This window comes from Mugil cephalus, chromosome 19, assembly GCF_022458985.1.
Source record: "Mugil cephalus isolate CIBA_MC_2020 chromosome 19, CIBA_Mcephalus_1.1, whole genome shotgun sequence".
Classification (NCBI taxonomy): Eukaryota; Metazoa; Chordata; class Actinopteri; order Mugiliformes; family Mugilidae; genus Mugil; species Mugil cephalus.
Window position 1 is genome coordinate 3,512,353 of NC_061788.1, and position 23,910 is coordinate 3,536,262.

At 42.6% G+C, this 23,910-nt stretch overlaps 1 protein-coding gene across 2 annotated transcripts in view; it reads right to left on the reverse strand.

Moving 5' to 3' along the window:
• Positions 1–1,907: 1,907 nt before the first annotated feature.
• The window catches only part of ap3b1a (adaptor related protein complex 3 subunit beta 1a), a 61,776-nt gene continuing 39,773 nt past the window's right edge, over positions 1,908–23,910 (reverse strand). For both annotated transcript variants that reach the window (XM_047570149.1, XM_047570148.1), the window contains exons 23-27: positions 16,961–17,189; positions 13,575–13,659; positions 13,062–13,159; positions 10,627–10,765; positions 1,908–2,690 (exon numbers count right to left, since the gene is read on the reverse strand). In XM_047570149.1, coding sequence (XP_047426105.1) covers positions 2,537–2,690; positions 10,627–10,765; positions 13,062–13,159; positions 13,575–13,659; positions 16,961–17,189 — 705 coding nt within the window. In that variant the 3' untranslated portion in view covers positions 1,908–2,536. The remainder of the gene's footprint in view (positions 2,691–10,626; positions 10,766–13,061; positions 13,160–13,574; positions 13,660–16,960; positions 17,190–23,910) is intronic.

The window sequence follows — 23,910 nt, forward strand, 5'->3', positions numbered from 1 at the left end:
TAAAAAGGTATTAATCACCTTCCATCATCCTCCATCTGTCACACAAAACACTGCCGTTGTGTTTTCTTTAATGTTGTTTTCTGAAATATCAATGTGTTTTCTGAAATGCCGTTGTTTTCTGAAATGTTGTATTTTCTGAAATGTCATTGCGTTTTCTGGAATGTTGTGTTTTCTGTAATATTGTTGTGTTTTCAGAAAACCATTTCTATAATGTCGTGTTTTCTGAAATGTCGTTTTTTGTGAAATGTCATTGTGTTTTGTGTAATGTCGTTGCGTTTTCTGTATTGTCGTGTTTTCTGAAATGCCGTTGTTTTCTGAAATGCCGTTGTTTTCTGAAATGTCGTATTTTCTGAAATGTCATTGTGTTTTCTGGAATGTTGTGTTTTCTGTAATATTGTTGTGTTTTCAGAAAACCATTTCTATAATGTCGTTGTGTTTTCTGTATTGTCGTGTTTTCTGAAATGGCATTGTGTTTTCTGAAATCATGTGTTTTCTGTGATGTCGTGTTTTCTGTAATATTGTGTTCTCTGAAATGTTGTCTTTTCTGTAATATTGTTGTGTTTTCAGAAAACGTTTTCTGTAACGTAGTTGTATTTTTAGAAATTTCATTGTGTTTTCTGAAATGACGTCGCGTTTTCTATAATGTACTTGGTGAAAAGTCCTCGTGTTTGGTCTTTCAGGGCCACAGTAGGTTTTTAATTGCACAGGTGTCCCTAATAAAGTGGCCAGTGAGTGTTTACCTGGTAAAGAAGCTCAACGTTGCTCTGAAGGCGTTTCCAGCGTCCTCTGAGACCTGCATTCAAAAACATTGTTTTCATAACTGAAGAAAATGATAAACAACAAATATACTGTGAAGTTTAAAATAAAAAAAAGTGCAGGTTTACAATGTGTAAATTGTGCAAAAACATGCTAATTTTAATCCTCAGATTAAAATTAGCATGTTGCCTTCGGGGAAAAGGCCTTTTCTGTTGCAGCCCCTTAACTCTGGGACATCCAGCCAGAAGATATTAGGAGCTCTTTTATTTTTTCATCCCGTCACCCTGGGTGTTAATAGCTTTTAATTTGTTGATACATGGATGTTGATCTGTAATTTACATGTTTGATACGACATGTGAAGCACTTTGGATGCAAATGCTCTCTGCTTTTAAGGTGCTACATAAATGAAATAAACTTAATGTCAGGCTTTGGACGACATTTAAAAAGAGAAACAACGGATTAAATCGAAATGTTTTTCAAGCAGATGGTTACAAGGAGTTGTAGGGATTTAAAAACACACATTTAAAAGCTCTGTTCGCTCCCTTTAACAGAGATTGCTGCAGATCTCTTCCTCGGCTGTGCAGTGAATAAAGAGGAATAAAGCAGCTCGGCTACAGCTGCTCATCTGGCAGAAACGACTCAAATATGCAAATCTGTGCTACCGCGAGAGATGTAACTGATTATCTACACAGGATACAGAGCAGCTTCCTTCATAAACACACACACACACACATATATATATTTACTGAGTAAAAGTCATTTTAGAAATACTTTCATTCACAAAGTGGATTTATTTGATACATATTTTGGCCCTGACTCGACCACGAGCTGATGCTTACCTACTCCAGGACCGAACCGAGCCGAGGGCGGATGAAGAACATCTGTCAGCCGGTGGAGTGACAGATTCATCAAAATCATGATGCCATGAGTACGCCATGAGTACATGGTGCGCGCCTCAGCCCGCCAATTACCAGGGCTCACCATTAACGCTTCTGCGCTTCAGCCACGTTCTGTTAAACGACCACGAGTCACAACATGTAGACGTCAGATAAACCCCCCTCCCAAACCTAAGAGGAGCTGGAGAGCGTTGTTAGTGGCAACAAAAACACACAAAAAAAGAAGCTTTGTATGAATAAAGTCACGTTTTTTGGTTTTTTTTTTTCTTCTTTTTTTATTGGTCAGAAACAGATACAGATAAAAACTCCTTGTTGATCCGGTCGGTTTTTCTGTAGAAGGCACTTAAACTGACTGAAGTGTAAATGTCGGGTTGGTGTAGAAAAGTTTATTGAGGAGGAAGAGGACGACACTGTAGCGATGTGCGCGTTCTCCCAAAATGAACATCCACTTCTTGGTTCGTTATCATTTCATTTATTATAAATAACTACTGCCCAGTTAAAGGAGCAGGTAGTCTTTTACTTTTTTTTTTCTTTTGAAATATTTAAACTTCTGATATGCGTCTTAAATTGGAAATTACTCCACAAGGTTACTCCCATGGTTCAGGACAGTCCTTTCAAAACAAAAAAAAAGACAAAAAAAATAGTTTCCAGTTTAATTCTCGAGCCACAGCTTCTGGTTTGTGGATCAAAGTGCCACGTGTGCGCAAGTACTGCCAGAAATGTCCCAAACCACAGAAATAAAAACAAAACAAAACAAAAAAAAAAGCAAGAAATCTTCATTTTTGAGTGTTGTTTTATGTTTGACTACAGGGAAATTGAGAATAGGGATGGAGGAGTGTGTGTGTGTGTGTGTGTGTGTGTGTGTGTGGAGGTGGTGGGGGGGTCTACGCCTGGCCGAGGGCTTGTTTGAGGTCTCGGAGCAACATGGACGCCATGACGGTCTTCTCTGTGTTGATGGTGAGCAGCGCGGTGCAGGACTCCTTCAGCTCCAGAGACACCAGGACCAGGGCCCCGCTGCTGACCGTCCGCCCTGCAAACCTGCAGAAGAAGAAGAAGAAGAAGAAGAAGAAGAAGAAGACAAGTGAACAAAACTCACCGACAAGGAGTAGGACAGCACGACCTTTAAGAGAGACTTGAAACTGGGGTCACATGACAAGAAAGTAGCTCCTATAAAAAGGCTAATTACTTTTTTTTTAATAGCTACAAAAATAAACTTAAAATAAAATTAAATAAATGTTCTCTGACCGTTACTGGAGACGTAATGATGTCTAACGAAGCAGAAACACGACAGCTAGCAGTTAGCAGAAGTTAGCAACAGTATTTTTTACAGATTCTTTTGAACTAATTGCACTCATTACATCAATCACTGATCCCAGCAATTACATTATATTTCCATTATATTTCGTCAGGGTGCTGTATATTCTTGTATATTTTGTACATTCTTTCAAATTTAACACTGTCTTTTAATGTTTTTTGTATATATTCCTAATTCTGTGCTACTGTGACAACGTCATTTCCCATATGTGGGATAAATACACATTTTCTTATGTCTTAAAACACCATTAACTCTATTATTATATTAATAATAATGTCCAACATGTCTAACTGCGCGACAGCCACTCACATTTACTCTCATCGCTTCAACTAAAGCCATAAATCCTCGGGTTAGAAATGCCTCTAACACCTCACACCTTGTAATTACCCTAAATTAGGGGATGAGACAAAGAGGGGGGAAAAAAACGATGTGACAGGAAATATAGAGAGCGGGACCACAGACAGTCTATTATCCCAGCTGACTAAAGAGCCATTAAGGGACGCGGCACGCCCCCCCGAGCCCGTCAAACTCAACTCAGCCCGTTTTTTTATGGACTGTGTGGGAGCCTTGAGGACCACAATGAGGGGACGGTGGTGGTGCCCCCCCCCCCAATCCCCATCCCCATCCCACCAGCTCCCTCTGGGTCGCCGGGAGAAATTCTCCGTCCCCACCTCCCCCCGTTTCCTTGGATACCATCCCTCCAGACTGGGGTGCAAATCTGGGCGCACATGGTCCCCATTGAGAGCGCTAACAAGAGGCAGACAGGGGCTATGACCCAGTGTGACCCCCCCCCCCCCTTTGAGGGTGATGGAGCTGAGCTGAGCTGAGGCTAACTCCCAGCCATCTGCCTCCATTTAGCACTACATCCCCACCAACAAAGACCCCCCGTGGCAGCTCGCTTAGGCCTGACAAACAGCCCACAAAGAGCCCCACTTAGGCCCCGACTAAAGCCCGTGAAGAGCCCCCCCCCCCCGCAGGACGGCCGGTGGACGGGGCGCTGTCACGGGAGGCCGTGCTGCGCAGGCGACAGAGACGAGCACGTCCACCAATTAGCACGCACACGTTTAAGATGGTGACGGAGGGAGGGATGGAGGGAGGGGGGGTCAGTGTGTCTGGGTGTGTCTCTGGGGAGCCGCTAAATTACCATCAACAGAGAAGAGGGAGTTTATCGGGGAGCTCTCGGGGAGGAGACAGAGAGTCCTCCTCAGGCTTAATTAAAATATTAGCCACTTCAGCAGGAAACACAAGCCATTCAAGAGCAAGATGAATTTCTCTCTCGGAAATACCAACATCTCTGCTTTCGCTTGTGGCTTCCTTAAATAATTCAGAGGTAGTAAATCTGTCCCGACCGGGTTCATAAAACACATGTAAACACACATTCTTGTGTTCTTTAACCTCCTGAGACCTGAGCTTTAGTTTGGTTCGCACATTTCATTTCTCTTTATTTGGGGTTAGTACGACATAAGAACTATAAAAACTAACTTTGAACAAGAAGTAGCTTTTGGAAAAAAAAAAAAAAAACGTCCTCATGCGTGGACACGGAGATTATTTCACTCAATATTATAATAAAAGTTAACAAAATATAAAAGTGTTAATGTTCAAGCCTGGACACGGCCGCGCAAAAGCAGAATTACAAATAATGAAATCCCAACATCCTCAATAATGTACTCGATAATTAGCGAAGTTATAGCTCGTTACTATAGTACGATATACAGTATGTATGTGATGTCACAGCCAGTGAGGTCTCCATGGTTACGGCCACTGAGAGGCAAAAAGTGACAGTTGAACATGGAGATTAGCAGCGTTAGTTTGAATCATAGACTTTAATAAAGTCTAAAATGCAAAATTAATTAAAAAAAAAAGGTGAAGAGCTGTTGTGTGATTGACTGAACCAACAGATTTTTGAAAAGCAGTCAGAGATATATTTTATATTTTTACAGGTATCTACCAAAGAAAAGAGAAGTAAATGTATCACTGCATTAGAAGAAACAACTGGAATCCAGGTTCACATTTAGTGTCAGGTAATATTAATTTATATTGTATTTTATGATGAAGTCAAACCTTAAGTTTGTTACTTCTCAGTAAAGCTCTTAGCATTAGCATCTTTAGCTACATTTACCAGAATTGAAACGATCTAAAACTAACTTAAACTGAGGCTAATCCACTTTTCCAAATCCATACTAGTTCATATGCATCATTGTTGAGTCCATTTGTCTTTAATTTGATCTGATAATCCACATTTTTCCTGGTCTCTCTGTATTTAGTGACACATTCCACCATGTTTTTGACACTCAGGGGGCGTGGCCTCAAGCAGCAGTGATGTCAGTGACGCCCTCTAGTGACAGAATTTGTTTGTCATATTAAGTTTCAAAAGGTTTTGTTACGTGATCGGCTGTAGAACGAACCTAGTATCAAGTTAAGACGATAAAAGTGTTAAAGAAGCAGAATAAGAAGCCGCCACAAACCCTAAAACTTAACGTCCCCGCATGAGGACGCCGGGTCTCGGGAGGTTAAACCCCTCTGTTAGCAGCCCTGGGGCGTCTACGCGGTCCCCGTGGTCCCCGCGGCTTTGCTAATGGATTTAGGATATAAATCTATCATTTACTCAGCCAGTTAACACCGGCCCCGAGGCGGCTGCTTCCATTTCCCTCTCAGGAGACGCCGCCGTGGAGCTTTTGTTCGTTGAGTCTCTGAATATTTGCGGTTGTGTGGCGTCACATTCAGGTGAACACAAAAAAAAAACACATATAAAACAACATCAGCACATTTTTAAGGACGCGGAGGGAAAGATTAAGGTCAAGCGGGCCTTAAACGGGTCATTGGTATTCTCCTGCACTCTGCACACACGGGGCTAAACACTGGATTAATTGCGGTGTATGGAAAGAAAAAGCAAAGCATAACCCCTGGACTTAGAGCAGGTGGATTGGCATCGATCGGCAGGGCTGCGGCTAAGCATCACTCTCCAATTATCCGCGATTCTCCTCAGTGCAGAGAGCCCGTGAGTGTGTGCCATCTGCCTCCCCCCTTTCCTCCCCCTCTACCTCCTCCCCCCGCCCGCCGCTGCAAAACACAAAGCGGGCTCCACCTTTACCGTTCGAGCCTCTCGCGGAAAAAGGAAAAGAGGAAAGGGCGAAGGAGGCCACGAGGACGCGGGACCCCGAAAAAAAACCCAGGTTTGAAAAATGATCCACAAACTCAAACCGAGCTCCAGCTGGAGGGCGGCGCCGCGCTGGTCCTCGGCCAGGTGGACAAGTGGAGCGAGTGTCCTTCAGCTGAGTGGTCAGCGAGGCCAGACCGGACTCAGACCGGGCAGATGGCCAAAGCTATTAGCCCCAATTAGGAGCAGGAACCCCTCCACGTATCTCCAGAACCGAGCCATACGGACGAACCGCAGAGGGCACCGAGGCAGGAGAGGACAAACAAGAAGAGGAAGAAGAAGAAAAAAAAACCCCACCACACTGTGCTCTTTGTGTCACGTGAAGCGGGGATTAATTAATTATAAATAAGAGTCAATTAAATTACAAACAGGGACAAGAATTCAGCTCCACAGAAAAGAGGAAAATTCAGCACAGTTTAATTATATCAAAGTGTCAAGTAAAGAGAAGGAGCAGCTTATAAATCAAGGGGCTCTGCTGGGGTTTTTTTTCTTCTTCTTCTTCTTTTTTTTTTTTTGTAAATTAGGCTCTAACCAGAGGGATTGGCAATGCATGCAAAATTCGATCAAATTTGCTTTCAAACGGACTGAAAAATAGAGCACATTTATTCTATTCCGCCTGTTTAGACATAAACAAGAACAGCGTTTTCTACATTTGCTTTCCTGCTTGATTTATTGCCATCCTCCTTTCCAGCAATCAATTTCAGTGTTTCAGTGGCATCACCCCCTCCTCCCCTCCTCCCCTTCCTTCCTTCCTTCCTTCCTTGACGCCTGTTTGGGGAAAAGCAGTGCTGCACCCTGCTGATAAACGAGAGGAGTGCAGGAAGCCAGGACGGGAGGAGGCCATCCAGCCTACGTGTTGTGACCTGCATCACGTTATTTATTTATTTATTTATTTATTTTGAACGTCAGGCTCTCGTGTGATCTCGGCCCCCGTTAGAGAAGCTTTTTTCTCTGGGGAGATGATGAGAGAAGACAAATAAAAAAATAAAAAGAGAGAGGAGAGTGGAGGCCCTGGATGGAGGTCACCTCACACATCACGTTTAATGCGGAGCGACCTCTACAATAAGCTCTCAGTGGGTGTATCCGATCTGATCGATCACTCGGCCGAGCACCAGTGTGTGTGTGTGTGTGTGTGTGTGTGTGTGTGTGTGTGTGTGTGTGTGTGTGTGTGTTATTCAAAGTAGCAGCAATAGAGAAAAACATAAGTACGACAAGAACTCAAAGATCCGCTCTACTACCGTCACTAAACATGATCCCAGATTTGTTGCTTTTATCTCAGACTGAAATTAAATCATCTACAGATTTAGACGCTTTCACATTTATTTTTTACATTAATTGTAAAAATATTCAATATTCAATATGGAAATTGACTAGAATTCTGTTTTTTTTTTATTATTATTATTGTTTTATTGTTTGATGCACAAATCTAATGAACCAGAACGTCACTTTTTCACGTCGTTAGGTCTAAATCTTAAAGATGAAGTTTAATGTGACACAAAGATTTTAGTTTTTCATCTTAAAATTACTTTGATTACTTATTTTATGAAACTACTTTATATCAAAACTGTTACAGATTAACTTAAGAAAGAGAAAGTTTGACAAACAAGACATTTATCAATTCACCGTTAGCCGCGCATACGCCCATCAGCCAAAACATTATGACCACCGACAGGAGTGAATGACATTCTGCTGGGAAACTTGTGGACCTGACATTCATTCATTCATTCGTTCGTTCATTCATTCGTTTGTTCATGTGGATGTTACTTAAATCAAATCAACCTTTATTTTATTATAGCACTTTTCATATGAAATGCACATGCACAGCATGGTAAAAAGTTAATCTAGATTCATGTTAATCTGTATTTAAAGAAATTTTAATTCATGGGGGAAATTTTACTCTACAAACGTTTGGAAGCAGATTTGTACATGAAATATCATAGTTTCACTGGTTTACTCTGCAGCAAAATTAACATGATTATTATATAAAGAGAAACTTATCAGAAGACAGTTGTACTATTATCATCAGGTATTTGAGTTTTGCTTTCAGCAATATATACGATATATACGAGGGATATTTACATGCAGAATCTCAAAAGCCAAAGAGTCAAAGTGAATAACGTAAACTGTGATTTTTTTTAATTTATTTTTACTTTTGCATTGAAGTTGTGACTCTTACAAACCTTCTCAACCCTAAAACGAAGCCCTTCTTCTTTTCTGTTGCTGACATTTACTCACCAATAGTCTGGCAACATTAAAGTCTGATCATGGAGTAAATACATCCCAGAATATATAGAACTCATGCTGGTTTTTAAGAAAGGAAGTTGCTTCCAAACGTTTGGCCTCTAGTGTAGATGTAAAAATACAAAATGTCTGATCAACCAAAGATTTTGTCCACGGTTTTAGGGAACAACATGAAGAACGAGAGGCACAAGGTGTTGACCAGGCCTCTAAATCCACTAGATCCCAAACTGATCAAGTATCTGTGGGATGATCCACCATAGAGGCCCCCCCTCCCCTCACAGGACTCCCCCCTCAGGCCCATGTCCATTCTCTGATGACTCAGAAAAACTTTTCTGGACGCACACAACTCTAGGAACTAGAGGAACTCTAGGTCATAATGTTATGGCTGATCGGTGTATATCTGCACAAGGTGAAAACTGAGAACAATAAAAAAATAAACGCAGACAGAGCATCAGTTCCCCCCCCCACACCTCAAAGACGAGCCTGTCAAAGCCGTCGGTAAAGTTTTTAAGCCGCGAGGAGGAACTCAGTCATCTCCAGTAAACGAAACCTCCAGAGGACAGAGGACACGGTGAGGACAGCAGCAGAGAAAGAGAAAGAGCGTCTTCATTAGCGTGAGACTTACAGGACAACGGTGGGGACGGCGTCTTCCTCTTTAGCCGTCAAAAGAATAGAGAGAGATTGATGGCGCGGAGTCATTTGAGCTATTGGTTATTCTGAATGAAGTATGGGCTTATTGGGTGCACTGCCTCGCATTGATTTCCACTCACTGTCTCTCTGTGTGTGTGTGTGTGTGTCCTTGTCTCTCCTCTTATTGTTTCGCTCAGATTTCCTCACTGTCCTCCTCTTTTTTCCAGCCTGTGCAAATCTATAAAGAAATTATGTGGGATCACCTGAAGACGAGGAGACGGAGACGTGAGGAGGAGGAGGAGGGAGGATGGTGCAGAGGGATGGAGTGAAAGACAAAGAGGAAGTGAAGGTGAGACAGATGGGGGAGGGAGGGGTGTAGACATGAACTGAAAGAGAGACAGAGCAGGAAACAGAGGGAGAGAGGGAGGTGTAATTATCTATCAGGTGTTCGGGTGTGCGTGACAGAGGAGGAAGCTCATTAGCACACTCTGTGTACACCAATTACACAGCCAGGCTTCTCAGGGCATTCCCCTGGCATGTCTGTGTGTGTGGAGGCTGGTGGCGACGCACACACACACACACACTTAAACACACACACACTTAAACACACACACACGAGGCCGGCGTACACAACATTTAAACACACTCCACGTGGTTTATAACGTCCGTCGCCTTTAAATCTAACACACACAGAGTCACAGTCACAGGTTTACACAGAGACTCTGTTCTGATCCAGATTAAAGGTTTCAGCTGTTTACATGCGTCTATTCTGATCTGACGTCTGCACGAACCTCTACTTTTAATCGTTAACGGCCGTTTTACAGACGCGTGATCGAAGAAAGGTGGAGGTCTGATCATCTCATCGTCTGATAGTCGTAGCAGTTGCCGTCATGCTAAAGCTAAAGCGCCGCCATCTTGGTTCGGTGCCAGCAGAGGCAGCGGTGCATTTGAAACCAACGAAGAAAAAAGAGGTGCGCCGCAACTTTAAAGTAGAATTATTCGAGTTTGGATCCATTTCCAAACGGTTTGATTTGTTGAAAATGTCACAGATGTAAATTGAAATTTAAAAAATGTTGGTTTTACTACCTAAATATAAATCGTCACCTTCCTAAAGTAATGGCCTGTGTCCTTTTTTTAATAATAAGTATTTATTCACAGGTATTATTCAAGTATAAGATGATACTTTGTTGATCTCCAGTGGGAAAATTCAGGGAGTAATAAGTAATAAACTCCAGCAGCGTGAATCCACGTTGGCTTGTTTTGCCATCGGCCCTGAAAACCTCGCATCAGTCTCAAAAACAAACCTCTAAACATATTTGCTGCAACATAAATTAATTTGTTTTTTTAACCGACTCATTGACTATCGAGTCCCTCTGTTTTTCCGTCTCTCCACATAATTACCTATTCCAATCCCACATTAGCATAAAACATTGACGCGGAGTTTGAACAGGCTCCGTCTTTAAAAAAAAAATCTACGTCTACTTCACAACAAAAAACATGTGAACGTTCTCTGCTATAATTACACCAGAAAAAAAAGAAGAAAAACACTTAAATTAATCTCTGAAACAACAGCCTTTGTGTTAATTAGAAACTGTTAAATTAAATTCTCTGCGAGACATTTAATAAATCACCTGTTGACGCTGTTCTGGCTGGACGTCACCACGCCGACGTTGGCCACGGACAGGACCTGCTTCCTGATGGCCTGGCTGGAGGCGTTGGCCGTTGCCACGGTGACGGTTGCCGAGGTCTCGTTCATACCCTGGAGCTTTTCTGAGGAGATGCAAGATGCAAAAAATAAATAAATTCAGTGTGTTAGTCCAATGATGGCTGCACAGATTAAACATTAACATTAATCTGGAAGGAGCAATAACGTAAAATAGAGACCAATAAAAAAGTTCATGTGCTGCAAGTTAGGTAGAAATAAAAGACAAATATAATAAAAGCCTGTTAAAAAGAATTCATTATCCTCACTCAATCCTCAAAAAAAAAGCTGAAATGAGTTGGCTAGAGATAAAATGGTCCTCCGCGTCGAGCTGTTTCCACGTCCTGAACTCCTTTTTATTTTGTCTGAGTGCAAATGAAGATTAATTAATTCAGAAGCAGCGTTTAAGAGGCACTTAAGAGAACACTGATGGTTTTCAGCTCTCACTCGCTGCCGCTGTGTTTGTGTGTGTGCGCCTCAACAGGTGTGTGTGTGTGTGTGTTTTCTATCTTACATACAACTGAGAGGAAACCATTTCACCTTAATGACCAAGGTGAGGAAATGATTATCAGAGGCAGCCTCATTTTAATATTCAAATTTAAAAAGTAAAACATGTGATGGAACTGTAAATGTATTCAATCGCCTTCAAAGAACAAGGCTGCACATTTAATGTTTTTTTTCTCACCATCAACAAATCCAATGTTCAACCGTATTTATCTCATTTCTCTGAGCTGTGAAGCCCAAATATTCACTACAATGTGTGTCAGTGCTTCCAGTTTGTCCCACAAACAATTTATATAATAATATATAATATAATACACTTGTTATTGTACCTATAATTAATTAAAAGTCCCCAAGAAATTAAATTTCTACTCCTCTTTTCATAAGATTTGCTAAATACTCTAATGTCTAGCTGATTATTTAAATCACATTAAAAGTAATTAAACTGTATATTTAATAAGCATTTTAAATAACAATAGGAGTGAGTGCAGCAGCTGATTTGTATGTAAAAAGCTTGAAGCTAAAATACTGTAATATAGTCAAAAGCTGCAGTTCCTTGAATCTCCACTAGAGGCTCCACTAGAAGTGAGTCAATCCCATAGACCTCTATGTTAAAATGTTTACAAGTTGGTACCGAAAACAGTTTGACATGGTGTAAATTATGCATAATTAAGGGGCGTGGTTTTGTGCTTCTTTGGTCATTATTTAATTAGCTGTACCCTAAGTGGATCCAGGCAACGACAAGACGGACGAAGAATTCGCGCAAACTGAGCTTCAAAACTGGGGCGACATCCTGTTAAATCTGTCAGGGAGTCTCTCTGACGGTTGTAATGGTTGCCACGGTTACCGATTTAATGAGTAATTTAAAGGTAAGTGAGGTAAACATTGTTTTTTTTTGTTTGTTTGTTTTTTTTTTTGGGTAGCAATACCACCAGTAACCACTAGATGGCTAAAAAAACATCCCTATCTCCTTTTGGCTTCAAAACCACAACGGTTTGTATCCAATAAATGGAAGAGACGAACTAAACGCTGTTCTCTTTGGGGAAAAGATTTCAGCAAACATACCTTTATGAGAGGAGAATAAGGAAATATATTACCTCGCTAGCAAAAAGCCACGTATGTTGATAATAAAACAAACTACTGATGTGTTTATTGCCTGATATCAGAGACGTCTCCTAAATCGTGGATCACCTACCAATGTAATGAGGGTAACGCATCTTTCCCTCCAAACTAACATCACTAAACTTGGTTGAGATCCAGCTGATGCTGCATTCAAGGCAACTTGGGAAAAACCGAACTCTGAGATGTCAAAATAAAAGTAAATAGCTGCTGCACATATTTTATTATTAAGCAAACGGTGACAATATATCAAACTTATTTTTTCTCCTCTGAGTTAACCAGTAACATCAACGCCATGACATCAGGAATCTGAAATTTCTGAGTTGGAATATAGAATTTCCGAGTTTTCGTGAAGGCATCATCTAAGCCGACATTTTTTTCATTTAAGTCACTGTTGTCGGAAAGATGGAGAAAATTTATGAAGCTAGGAGAACGTGTCCTAACTACAAACAAAACACTTAAACATAGTAAAAAATAAGGACGTAAATGAGCGTTAGAACATGATCTGCAGTTGTTTTTGTATAAATTGAAAATTAGTTAAATGGCTGAATTGCTAATGGTCCTGTGTATTATTTGAATAGCCTAATACTGGATGCAAAATGATGATAATAGTGTATATTTATAAACTGAAGCCCTGTATATTAGGCTGGGGGCTCCTACTTGATCTCTCCATCAGTGCCCTATAAAAAATTGTCTTTCAGTGAGTTTTTTATTTTCATTTTGCAGACGAAGCGTTGAACTCACTCTGCTCCTGGCAGAAGTCGGGCTCCGTCATGGTGCTGGGCATTAACAGTTCCCCTACAGCCGGCTGGATGGAGACACTGAACTGGTCTTCTTTGGTGCTGAGGAAACAACAGTTTTTAAACAGGTTTATATTTTACACAGAAAGACGAACAAACAAAGGCGCTGTTTGCTTTGTCTGGGTATGAAACGCTTCTGAATGCCCTGCAATAAATAAATAAATAAAATAAAAGCACGCTCTCTGAATGGCATTTTGGGTCCGGATTGATTCCCCCCGCCCTCATCTCAAACAGATTTTCTGATAAGGTTATCGAGCGGCGGAGCAGCGGTGCCAATGGCATCCAGCAAGTTGATTTGGGGCTGATTGCTGGAGAAATAATTGTTATCCCAGTGAACCCGGGGATCAATGGCGGCTGATGTCTCACCTGGGAGCGTCGGCACAGAGCAGGTAGGAAAAGAAGAATTAGAGAAGAAGGAGGGAGGAAGAAAAGAGGCGTGATGATATCGTCGTCTTACCACAGCTGGAAGTTGGCTGCTTGTGTCGAGTCGCTGAAGTCGATGCCCATGGAAACCGTCACCGAGGCCCCCGGATCCAAGCGCTCTGAGCGCGGGAAGACGAAGAAGAGAAAGAGGAGAAAGGATGAGTGACAAGGGCAGAGTGGGGGGAGGGAGGGAGGGAGGGAGGGAGGGAGGAAAGGGTGAGTGGCGGTGGTGGAGTGGAACAGACAGGCATCCACACACCACTTGTGTTTTCTACTTCACAAAGCAAGGCCACCGCCCGTGTGTGTGAGAAATCTATCCTTCAATCTCATTCCCCACATCTCCCCAAAAAAAAAATAAAAAAATAAAAAAACATGAAGGACTAGCATATTTCCAAAACAACAGGCTTGTCAAAGAGAGCATCAGCATCAAGAGGGATGGGGTGAAGGATGCAGACAGAGCTTTAAAGCAAAGACAAAAAAATAAATAAATAAATAAATAAAAATGCTGAAGAGAGAGTGTGGACAGCTGAGAAAGAGGAGGTTAACGATGAGGAGAACGCAGACAGACAGAAACATCCTCCACGGCTTCCCGCTCGGCCTGTTTCCCTCTCGGCGGACCGGAGGCTATTTTACTGAATAACTCTTTCCACAGACAGAAGGAGAAAGAGAGGAGACTCGGGAGGGAAGCCTCTGAAAACAGAGCCATCATGGACTCACTTCCAATCCACCAGCCTTCACAGCTCCTCTCAGCTCCTCTCTGGGCTTAAATCATCCTCATCCGTGTCAATAAAAGCGGCCGTTTGAAGCTACTTACGCTTTATAAACTACCGTATTTCCTCTAATAGAGGCCGGTATTCAATTAATAGCTTAATAATAATAATGGTCAGGGGAGCGTGGTTTACAGGCCAGGTGCCAACCAATTATAGATGTAGTAACACACAGGTACCACAGGGGGCAGTAGACACATTTGAAGGGTGGCGCAAATTAGAAAACTTGACAAGAACTTTTGGTTTGAAATATTTTGTGTGTGTTTTTTTAAATGTTATTTGAGGGGAGGGTGGTTCAGTTTGGGATCTAGTGCAGAGGTTCCCGACCTTTTCCAACTTCGGGGCCCACTTTTAAGTCTCAAACATTTTTTCCACGACCTCTGACCCTATAAATACAGAGGCCATATGATGCATAAATAAAATTGTCCTTCATCAATGGAGAAATGAGTTCTCATATATAACATATATTCATAAGAAAATATCAAAAGAAGCCCATGAAATGGATTTAAGGTTTATAAATAAACATCCTCTTTGTCCTTTCGTCTTAATTCATGTCAGTGTTTCTACTTAATACCACAATACTTTTACTTTTTTACTCACCATAGCAGTATTTTAACCAAATATTCATCTTTTTGTTTGTATCCTATCGTGTATCAAGTTTTACCAAATGTCTTACATGTTTTGGGAATCGGATATTACTTCTCGCAAACTCTGCCGTATTTGATCCTAATACATTAATGGCTGCTGGGGTGTCATTGCTACGGGGTGGGGGGGTCTGGTCTGGTCTGGTCTGGGTGGGCGCTACATGTACAAAGGTCCAAAAGTTTCCCCAACAGAACTCTGAATTGTCACAAGATGGTTTATTTACTCACTCCTGCCGGTGGTCATAATGTTGTGGCTGACCAGTGAACCAAGCATAATAAAAAACCTCGTTAGCATATGAGCTAACGCTGTCTCTGCTCTCCATTTATAAACCTGGAGGATAGAAAAGTTTAAATATTCCAGCCGTGACATTATATTTTTATTTATTTATTTATTCCATCTCTATGTAATTAAAACACATAAAACGTCACAGTATATCGAGTTAGTTTCTCTCTCAGATATATTATTTCCTTCCCTCTGACACTTGAGCACCCGTTTTAATTCCACTCCTGATATTTAAGGCGACTCTGGCGTCTTCACGAATCCGTCCTGAAAAACTCCTTCATCCATGAGCTTGTTTTCTCACATAATAAACAATCATCACGTTATAGAAACAATCTAAACCTGTTTGCCATCACTTCAGCAAATAGTCCCCCCCCCCCCCCCCCCCCCCCCCCCCCCCCCACCTCACCTCACTCCCCCCAAACCTGAAAACAGCCAATATTACTTGAGCTAATCCTCGTCCATTAGCATCGACCAGACGGAGCAAACATGCGCCATTATCCATATTTCTTCTTTCTATGACGGCGGCAGTCAGTGTGATATAAGAGAGCGTCCACATTTTCCTTTTTAATGTGTGCACTAACACACACACACACACACACACACACACACACACACACACACACACACACACACACACACACACACACACACACACACACACTGTGCTCGTGTGCTGTGGAGCATGTGAAAATTGTCAATTGCAGGGGATTGATTGGGCATTGAAGGAACTCAAGCAGCCAAACAGTGGGTAATTTGGATCTATCGAGCTCGGCTAGTGTGAGCGGGCAGCTGGACTTAGTTTGGATAAGTTGCAGAGGATGAATACAGACAAAGCTTTGTGTAGCGCTGGTGTGTGTGTGTGTGTTAGGCGAGAGACGACACACGAGTTTGGATTCGATAAGAAATATCACCAGGTCTCTGTAACAGGGTGACGCAGTATTTGTGTTTTGCGATTAACGATTATTTTGACTTTCAAGATATTTTTTCTCTCTGTATAAATACAGTTGAAGACCTCGTCCCTGTAACTTTATGAAGAAGACAGAAGAATTATAGGATCAGCCACAACATTATGACCATTATGACCAAACTCTTTGGTTGATTAGTCATTTGTTATATATTTTTTTCATTTCCCACCCACAAATTTATATTTCTTTAAACATGAATTCAACATATTTTAGTAAAGGGATAAGAGATAGTTTAATACTGAATGCAAAATGATAATAATAATGATGTGTATTTATAAATAGAACTAGTTTAATATACAACAGGTACCATCTTGTGACAATTTAATGTTCTGCTGGGATACGTTTAGACCTGGTACCCATTCGTGTGGATGTTACTTCGACATGTAGCCCCCATCTAGACCAGACCAGACCCCCCCCCCACCTTACAGCAATGACACTCCTTGATGGCAGCAGGATGCAGTCAGACATGAACACACACAAAATTGGTTTGGGGCATTGACCTGGCCTCCAAATTCACCAGATCCCAAACCGATCCAAGTATCTGTGGGATGATCCACCATAGAGGCCCCGCCCCTCAACCCATAGAGGCCCCACCCCCTCAACCCATAGGAGCCCCCCCCCCACACTGGTTGCTAGGTTACCTAGCAACCAGCTCTCACCTACAAGGAAAACAAGCTTCAAAATTTAAATACCGCTTAAGGTTTAACTATAAATGTGTAAACACACATTTTATTTGACTTACTTCCAGGACTCGTACTCACCGATGGTGTTGAAGCAGTGGATGTCGAGGCCCGCCGGGTTCCGGTCCCCCACGTGGATCTCCTCCAGGCCGTGGTCCGAGCCGTTGGCCAGCATGACCTGAACCGCCACCATGCTGGGCCGGTACAAGCACGGCTGCCTGGGGAAGTGGTACTTAGCCGAGAGGCCTTTCCCCGTCATGTGGTGCAGCAGCTCGTAGGTTTTCACCGGCCCGAACGCCGGAGTCGTAACCTGAGAGGGCAAACATGAAAAAAAAAGATGTATAAATTATTAGCTTTTGATTATGAGAGGGATAAAGTGCAGGGCTGAAGAGAGAGGAAAAACAAGAACACTGCACAAACGCTCCGAGCTTTTTCCACATCAAAAAAATATCCGGGGACGCTTTTGTGCATTACGGCACAAATGCATCCACACAAGAGCCCAGATTATTAATGGAAGAATCTCCGGTCGCCCCATCACCTACATTCACTTCAATCTGTCCAATCAGCTGCAACAATGCACCGCTTCTTAGTGAAGTGTTGTCGTGGAGCCCCCCCCCCCACCCATACATACACCCACCCACCCATGCTCCCTTCATTAACTCTGTAGGATAAAGAGGAGCACATTTAAAAAAAAAAAACATCCTCAATCAGCCCAGTTAGGTGGAAATGGGGCCGGATGGGCTCAGTCAAACCAGGCTGAATATAAAAACAAGCTCTAATGAATAGAAGCAAGAGTGCCTGGATGGGGCCGAACCTGGGGGGCTTTTACCTTTTCAGAGGCAGGAAATTGCATTACCTCTGAGAGGCAGGGCGAAGGCGAAGCAGGCGGAGATGGTTGATTTTATTTTATTTGATTTTTTTTTTCCTCCTCCTCCTTCATTCCCATCCTAAAAATTAGCATCTTGTTACTTTGACGAACGCGGGTTCACACTTGGACGCATTTGCACTTGAAGCTGGCGACTGTCAGCTCTGATTAGAAGGACGAGGTGGGTGGGCCCACACGATGCAACACGCCGAACACAAGCGGCTCGGTCTGGAAAATAAAAAATTACCGTAACGTAACGTCAGGCACGACCTCTGCTGCCTTCGCATCACAAAAAAAAGTATGACAGCCGAGAGTAGTTTCTTTAGTTGTCTTGAGTGACGGCACTAATTAGTTAAAATAAATCTGAAAACATCCAAATAACAACGTGACATGAAGAGGAAGAAATATCATGAAGCGTTTAATAAAACCACCGGTAGAAAAAAAAAAAAAACCCTGGATGATACAACGAGGTGTGTGAACTAATTAAGCTAATTGGCTATGACTAAGAATATGATGCGATGAAACGCGGTGGAAACGCGGCGGCGGTGGCGGCGGCGGCTACGATGACGGTCCAGCTCGCCGTCCTGTCAGTGTCACATTGTTTTACTGGAAGATGAATGCGTCCAGCAGCGTGTTCTGACTCGGGCGAGGGATGTTAAAAAAAAAAAAAAAAAAAAAAGGCGTCCTCCGGCTCGTCAACGACGTCCACGACGATGGAGAATCGGTTTGACGCACGTCAACGGCTGCCGAGACGGAGGAGACGCAAATCAAACAACGGCGCTGGAGAAGTTTGACAATGTGATCACGACGGAGGAGAGAGAATTAATCGAGACGGTGAGAAAGTCACAGAAGAGTCTGATCCGGGTTAAACTCGTCTTCCAGCTCATTTACTTAATTACAGATTTAATATAATATATGTGATATTAGACGTTCGTTTAGTCGGAGACAATCAACCTGTCAGCTCAAAAATGTCTCTGGTGCAACAAGTTGCACTTGAACACACCGCAAAGGTTACAGACACCGATCAGCCACAATATTATGACCACTGATAGGAGAAGTAAATAACATTTAAACCATCTTGTGACAAGTTAATGTTCTGCTGGGAAACTTTTACACCCGATATTCACTCATGTGGATGTTACTTAGACATGTAGCCCCCACCCAGACCAGACCAGACCAGACCAGACGCCCCCCATCCCAGAAAATCCCCAGCACATAAACGCTTTAGGAGCAACTCAAAAAAAAAAAAAGAAAGAAGAAAAACAGCACAAGGTGTTGACCCGACCTCCAAATTCACTAGATCCCAAACTGATAAAGTATCTGTGGGATGATCCACCATAGAGGCCCCTCCCCTCAAAGACCCCCCCACGCATGAACAACATCCTGTTTCCAGACACCACAGGACCCCTCTGAAGGCCCATGTCTGTCTGTTCTCTGATGAGTCACAACTGTTTTGGAGGCACAAGGGATAATATTAGGAAGGTGGTCATAATGTTTTGCCTGATCGGTGTATGTGAGGAGGATTTTAAAAAAAAAGGAGGGATCCAAATCAATGGAGTCATTTGCATACACCATAGGTCCTCAACAGGGGGTCCGTGACCCATTGGGGGGGTCGTAAAATCTTTGGTTGATTATACATTTTTTATACCTTTTTAGTTTTTTGTTTAATTTTTCCACATTAACATGAATCCAACTTATTTTAATAAAGGGATAAATGGAGGCAGAAGACGTTACCGACCACACTACTGTTACACATGTTGAATATTTGAACCTGTGTATTATTTGAATGACTTAATAACGAATGTAAAATGATAATAATAATGTACATTTATAAATAGCATGAGGTCACGTTTTCCACAATAAACACTCATAATATTACTATTACTAATATGTTCACTACTTGTACTGTGTATAACCTTACGTACATTTTTCTTTTTATCTCATTATTCATCTTTAACACAGTCGACTCTTTATTCTTGTTACTTTTCTGCCTCTATGTAGCTGCTGCAAACTGCAAAATAAAGTTTTTTTCTACTGAGTTTAATATAAAACACATAATATTAATAGGGTAAAGGTCCCTACGTAATCTCTCCATCAGTTTGGGGGTCCTTAGTTTACACCTTACCAACATTACAAGATTATTTTATCAATTTCTGGTGTCAAATCTAAAGATGCTGAATATACTTGTGTCTTATCTGAGCCACGTTTTCCTAAAGCTAACACCACTATTACAGATTAAACATCACCGTCTCCCAGACCCACCGGGCGCCTGTAGAAAAAAAAAAAGGGAGGAGGTCAAACAAACATTTGCCGCCGCTCCGTTACCGCCGCTCTGCCCTCACAGGCGCCCGTCACGCCACCGCCACCACCGCCACCACCACCGCCACCACCGCCGGCCCCCGGCAAATTTATCGGGCCACTTTTGGAAGTGTCAGAGCAGTCGGTGTCGATAAAGCTCGCCGTAATGTTTGCCACCCCATCACAACAGAGATTTACCTCCCTGACAGACACATCCTGCTTCAAGGTCCTGCGTGTCGCCTCGAAACTCACGGGGACGGGCGGGAGGACGGGGGACGAGGGGGGGCTTCAAACTGCTTATTATCACCAATTTGACACAGTGGACAGTTAAAGCCTGACACGAGTGCCCACGCGAGCCCCTTCACCCTTCAATCCATCGCCGTCCTGTTCTGCAGAGCAAGCTCATAACACCTCAAGTGTAAATAAGAGAAGAAGAGGGATGTAACCTTGACTCCTCTGTCAGCGCTCCCTCTTTCTCTTTCTCTTTTTTTTTTTGTCTCCTTTGGCTCGGCGTCTCCGCCGCAGACAGGAAGGAGGGAAGTTGATTGAGAGGCTCTATTATGCATCAACTTAAAGGAAGCTGGTGTGATGGATGACACAGACACCAGTCACCTTCAGAGCCCCCCCTACAACCCCCCCACCCCCCCCCCACCCCCCCGGACGCCGCGTTCCCAGCATCCTCTCTGGCAAATGACCTGAAAATCCCGCTGACATATTCAAAAAAGGGCTTAAACCCGGAGAGTCGGGCGGAGGGTGGTGTAGGGGTGGAGGGGGGGGGCAGCCTCGCTCATAAGAAGGCCAATTTAGAAAGAAAGAGGTGTGTGGAGATGTATGGGCATATATTGAAAATCCATTTCTGCTTTTTTATTATTTATTTATTTATTTATTTATCTATTTTTCCAGACAGCGACGGCTTCAAATACCAGGGACAAGGTTTCATTACTGCTCTACAAGAGCAGCGGGTATTAAGGTAAGGGACATGTGTTTGACTTTTAGGCCCTAATTGTTCCCTTCAGTCAGAAGATGACAATTAATTGAGGGGGGGGGGGGCGTCACAAAGACCTTGACGGCAAATTGAATTAAATAAATGTTACTACAGGCACCTAGAACTACTTTAAAAACGTAACTAGAAGTCTCCACCGGCGCAGACACACACAGAGGTTACTCCATTTACGCCAATTTGTTGGTTAAATTAGCTGTTCTACAATAATTAATTTTTGAAATTTTCCATTAAGGAGCATTAGCAATAATAGAGGGAACGCCAACGTCCTTCGTGTAGTTTGTTAATAAACTCTTTCACTTTTAGGAAACTTACTCCCGACGTTTATTAATTCATTAAATACATTAATTAGTAGCTAAAAAATGTCAGAAGATGAAAGACAATCAGAATTTTCCTCAGGTAGATAGTCCCTAAAAACTCATATTGTAGAAGCACATTTGAAAGCAGGAAAATTGTGGAATATTATTATTGTGGGTCAAAAAATCTTTGGTTGATTAGACTTTTTTTTTGTATTTTTTTTTTTTTAATTTTCCTCCAATTTTAATTTCTTTAAATACAGATTAACATTAACCCTCCTATTATTATATAGGTCTCCAACATATTTTAGTAAAGGGACACAGGAGCCGTCTCGTTAAAAAATTAAGGAATATTATATAATTATCAACTGTATATTGAAACATTTTTTACCACTTCTGCTCTAATAAAGACCGAATACAGGGATTAAAAGATTCAAAAACAATCCAAACATGTGCATTTTTTGCAGATAACTGTAAGGACACGTGTGTTTTTATCCATATAACATGTTCAACTTTAACTAGAACCCGATTAAAGCGCGTTAAAAACTTTAAATGCGGTATTCGTATTTGCAACATGGCACTGAAACAAGCGAGTTTTTTACAAAACAAGCTGCAAACGTATGTACGAAGGCCCAGAAAAGAGCTCCTAATTATGTTTAGAAATCTCAAAATAAAGGGTTGAGACCCTAATCTAAGAGGCTGCGGTAATTAAATCGTAGTAATTAAATTGTTTGTTGTCGGTGTCAATGAAAACACACACACACACACGTGATCGGGAGAACTTTGAGGAAACGGAGCCGTAACGCGACAAAATGCAAATAAAAGGAAAATATATAAACAAAAAAAGTGCTTATATAGTTATTAAAATGGTAAATTCAGTTCTTTCTTTTCTTATTTAAGTGCAACCATTTCCCCCAAAACCGGCTGCTTAGGCCTCTGCTCTGCTCTGCCTATTTCCGCGTGGGCATTTATTCCTATTTAAGAAGCAATCTCTGCCGTTTGAGTGGCAGCGGGAGGTTTCGGAGGCCAGGAGCTGCTATATTCGTGGCGCTGCAGGTCCTTCTGCTGATTCATAATTAGACTTGAACCCAGAGCGCGAAGGGGGGAGGTCAGAGGGGTGAGGAGGGAGGCGATGGAGGAGGAGGGGCCGAGCTGGCGCCCGCCTGATGGACACCAAATGAACAAATTATGATGGCCCCCTCTGGGCGTGATGGGGTCAAACGCCCCGCGCCCCGCCGCTGACAGTTCAATTTCCCCCCAACGCAGCCCCATTCGCCGGCCGCTAATTATGAATGAAAAGTTATCAGCCCCCGAGCCGACCCGCCGCACACACACGGACAGCGGTCGGAAGAGGTTCGGAGGGGGGAGGAGGGAGGGGAGGGATTTAAGAGGCGTTTGTGAGAGATCCTAATGTCAAAATGTTATTAGAGGGAGCGGTAGCATGCAGAAGCCGGGGAGAGGAGGAGGAGGAGGAGGAGACAGAGGAGGAGGAGGTGGGTCAAAGACAGTGACCAGGGTTAATCTAAATGCCTTTGATAACCATGCAGTAATTCTCTAAAAGGGCCCGAGCGCTCAGCTGAGACAGACTCGCTGCCTCTGTGGGCAGATTGCTGAGAAATAGAAATGACACCGGGGCCAGTGTGTGTCTGTGTGTGTGTGTGTGCGTGTGTGTGTGTGTGTGTTAGAGTTGCATGCACAGGGAGGGTGTGCGCGTGAATAAAGGTGAGGTTATTTACCCTTGTCTATGAATCCCGTTGCCCATCATGTATTTATGCATAGAATTGACTCTAAATCAGGTGTTGATGTGCAAAAAGTTCCCTGTTCTCATCTGCATTTCTATTCTCTATTACTCCCCGGCCTTCACCTGAGGAGGAGGAGGAGGAGGAGGAGAGACCCGCTAACAAGACTCGTGCTGCATAAACGCTCGGCCCCGAGAGCAGCTGTCAATCACGCTGAGTGACGGGCGGGCGGACTCGGAATACAGACGAGGCCGAGCCGGGACGCGGCGCGAGGACGTCCACGCATGCAGATAAACTGTTTAGGCCGAAAGTTAAGACGCAGATGAAGTTATTTTACAAACGTCCGCAAACGAATTCAACGTGAAACTTACGATCGGACGCTAAGCTAAGCTAAGCTAATCTTACTCCTGCTTCACTCTGCAGGTGCATCACTTTTTCCCTGAGAGGTTTCTCCACTTATTATTGCAGTTACAAAGGAAATTTAAAAAAAAAAAAAAAGAAAAATAAGAAAGAAACCTTCTGAGACAAGTTTGTGATTTGCACAGAATAAATAAAATGATCTCGTCGTAAATATCTTCAACTGCAGAGGAACCTCTGAGACCGAGCGGCCACTTATCTTCTACGAGTCTGGTAATTATTCTTACAGTTAAGTGGCAAAGATTTTCATTCAAATGGACATATACACCGATCAGCCACAACATTATGACCACTGACAGGAGACGTGAACAACATTTAAGTCATCTTGTGACAATTCAATGTTTATAATTCTGCTGGAAACTTCTGGACCTGGTATTCATTCATGTGGATGTTACTTAGACGTGTAGCCCCCACCT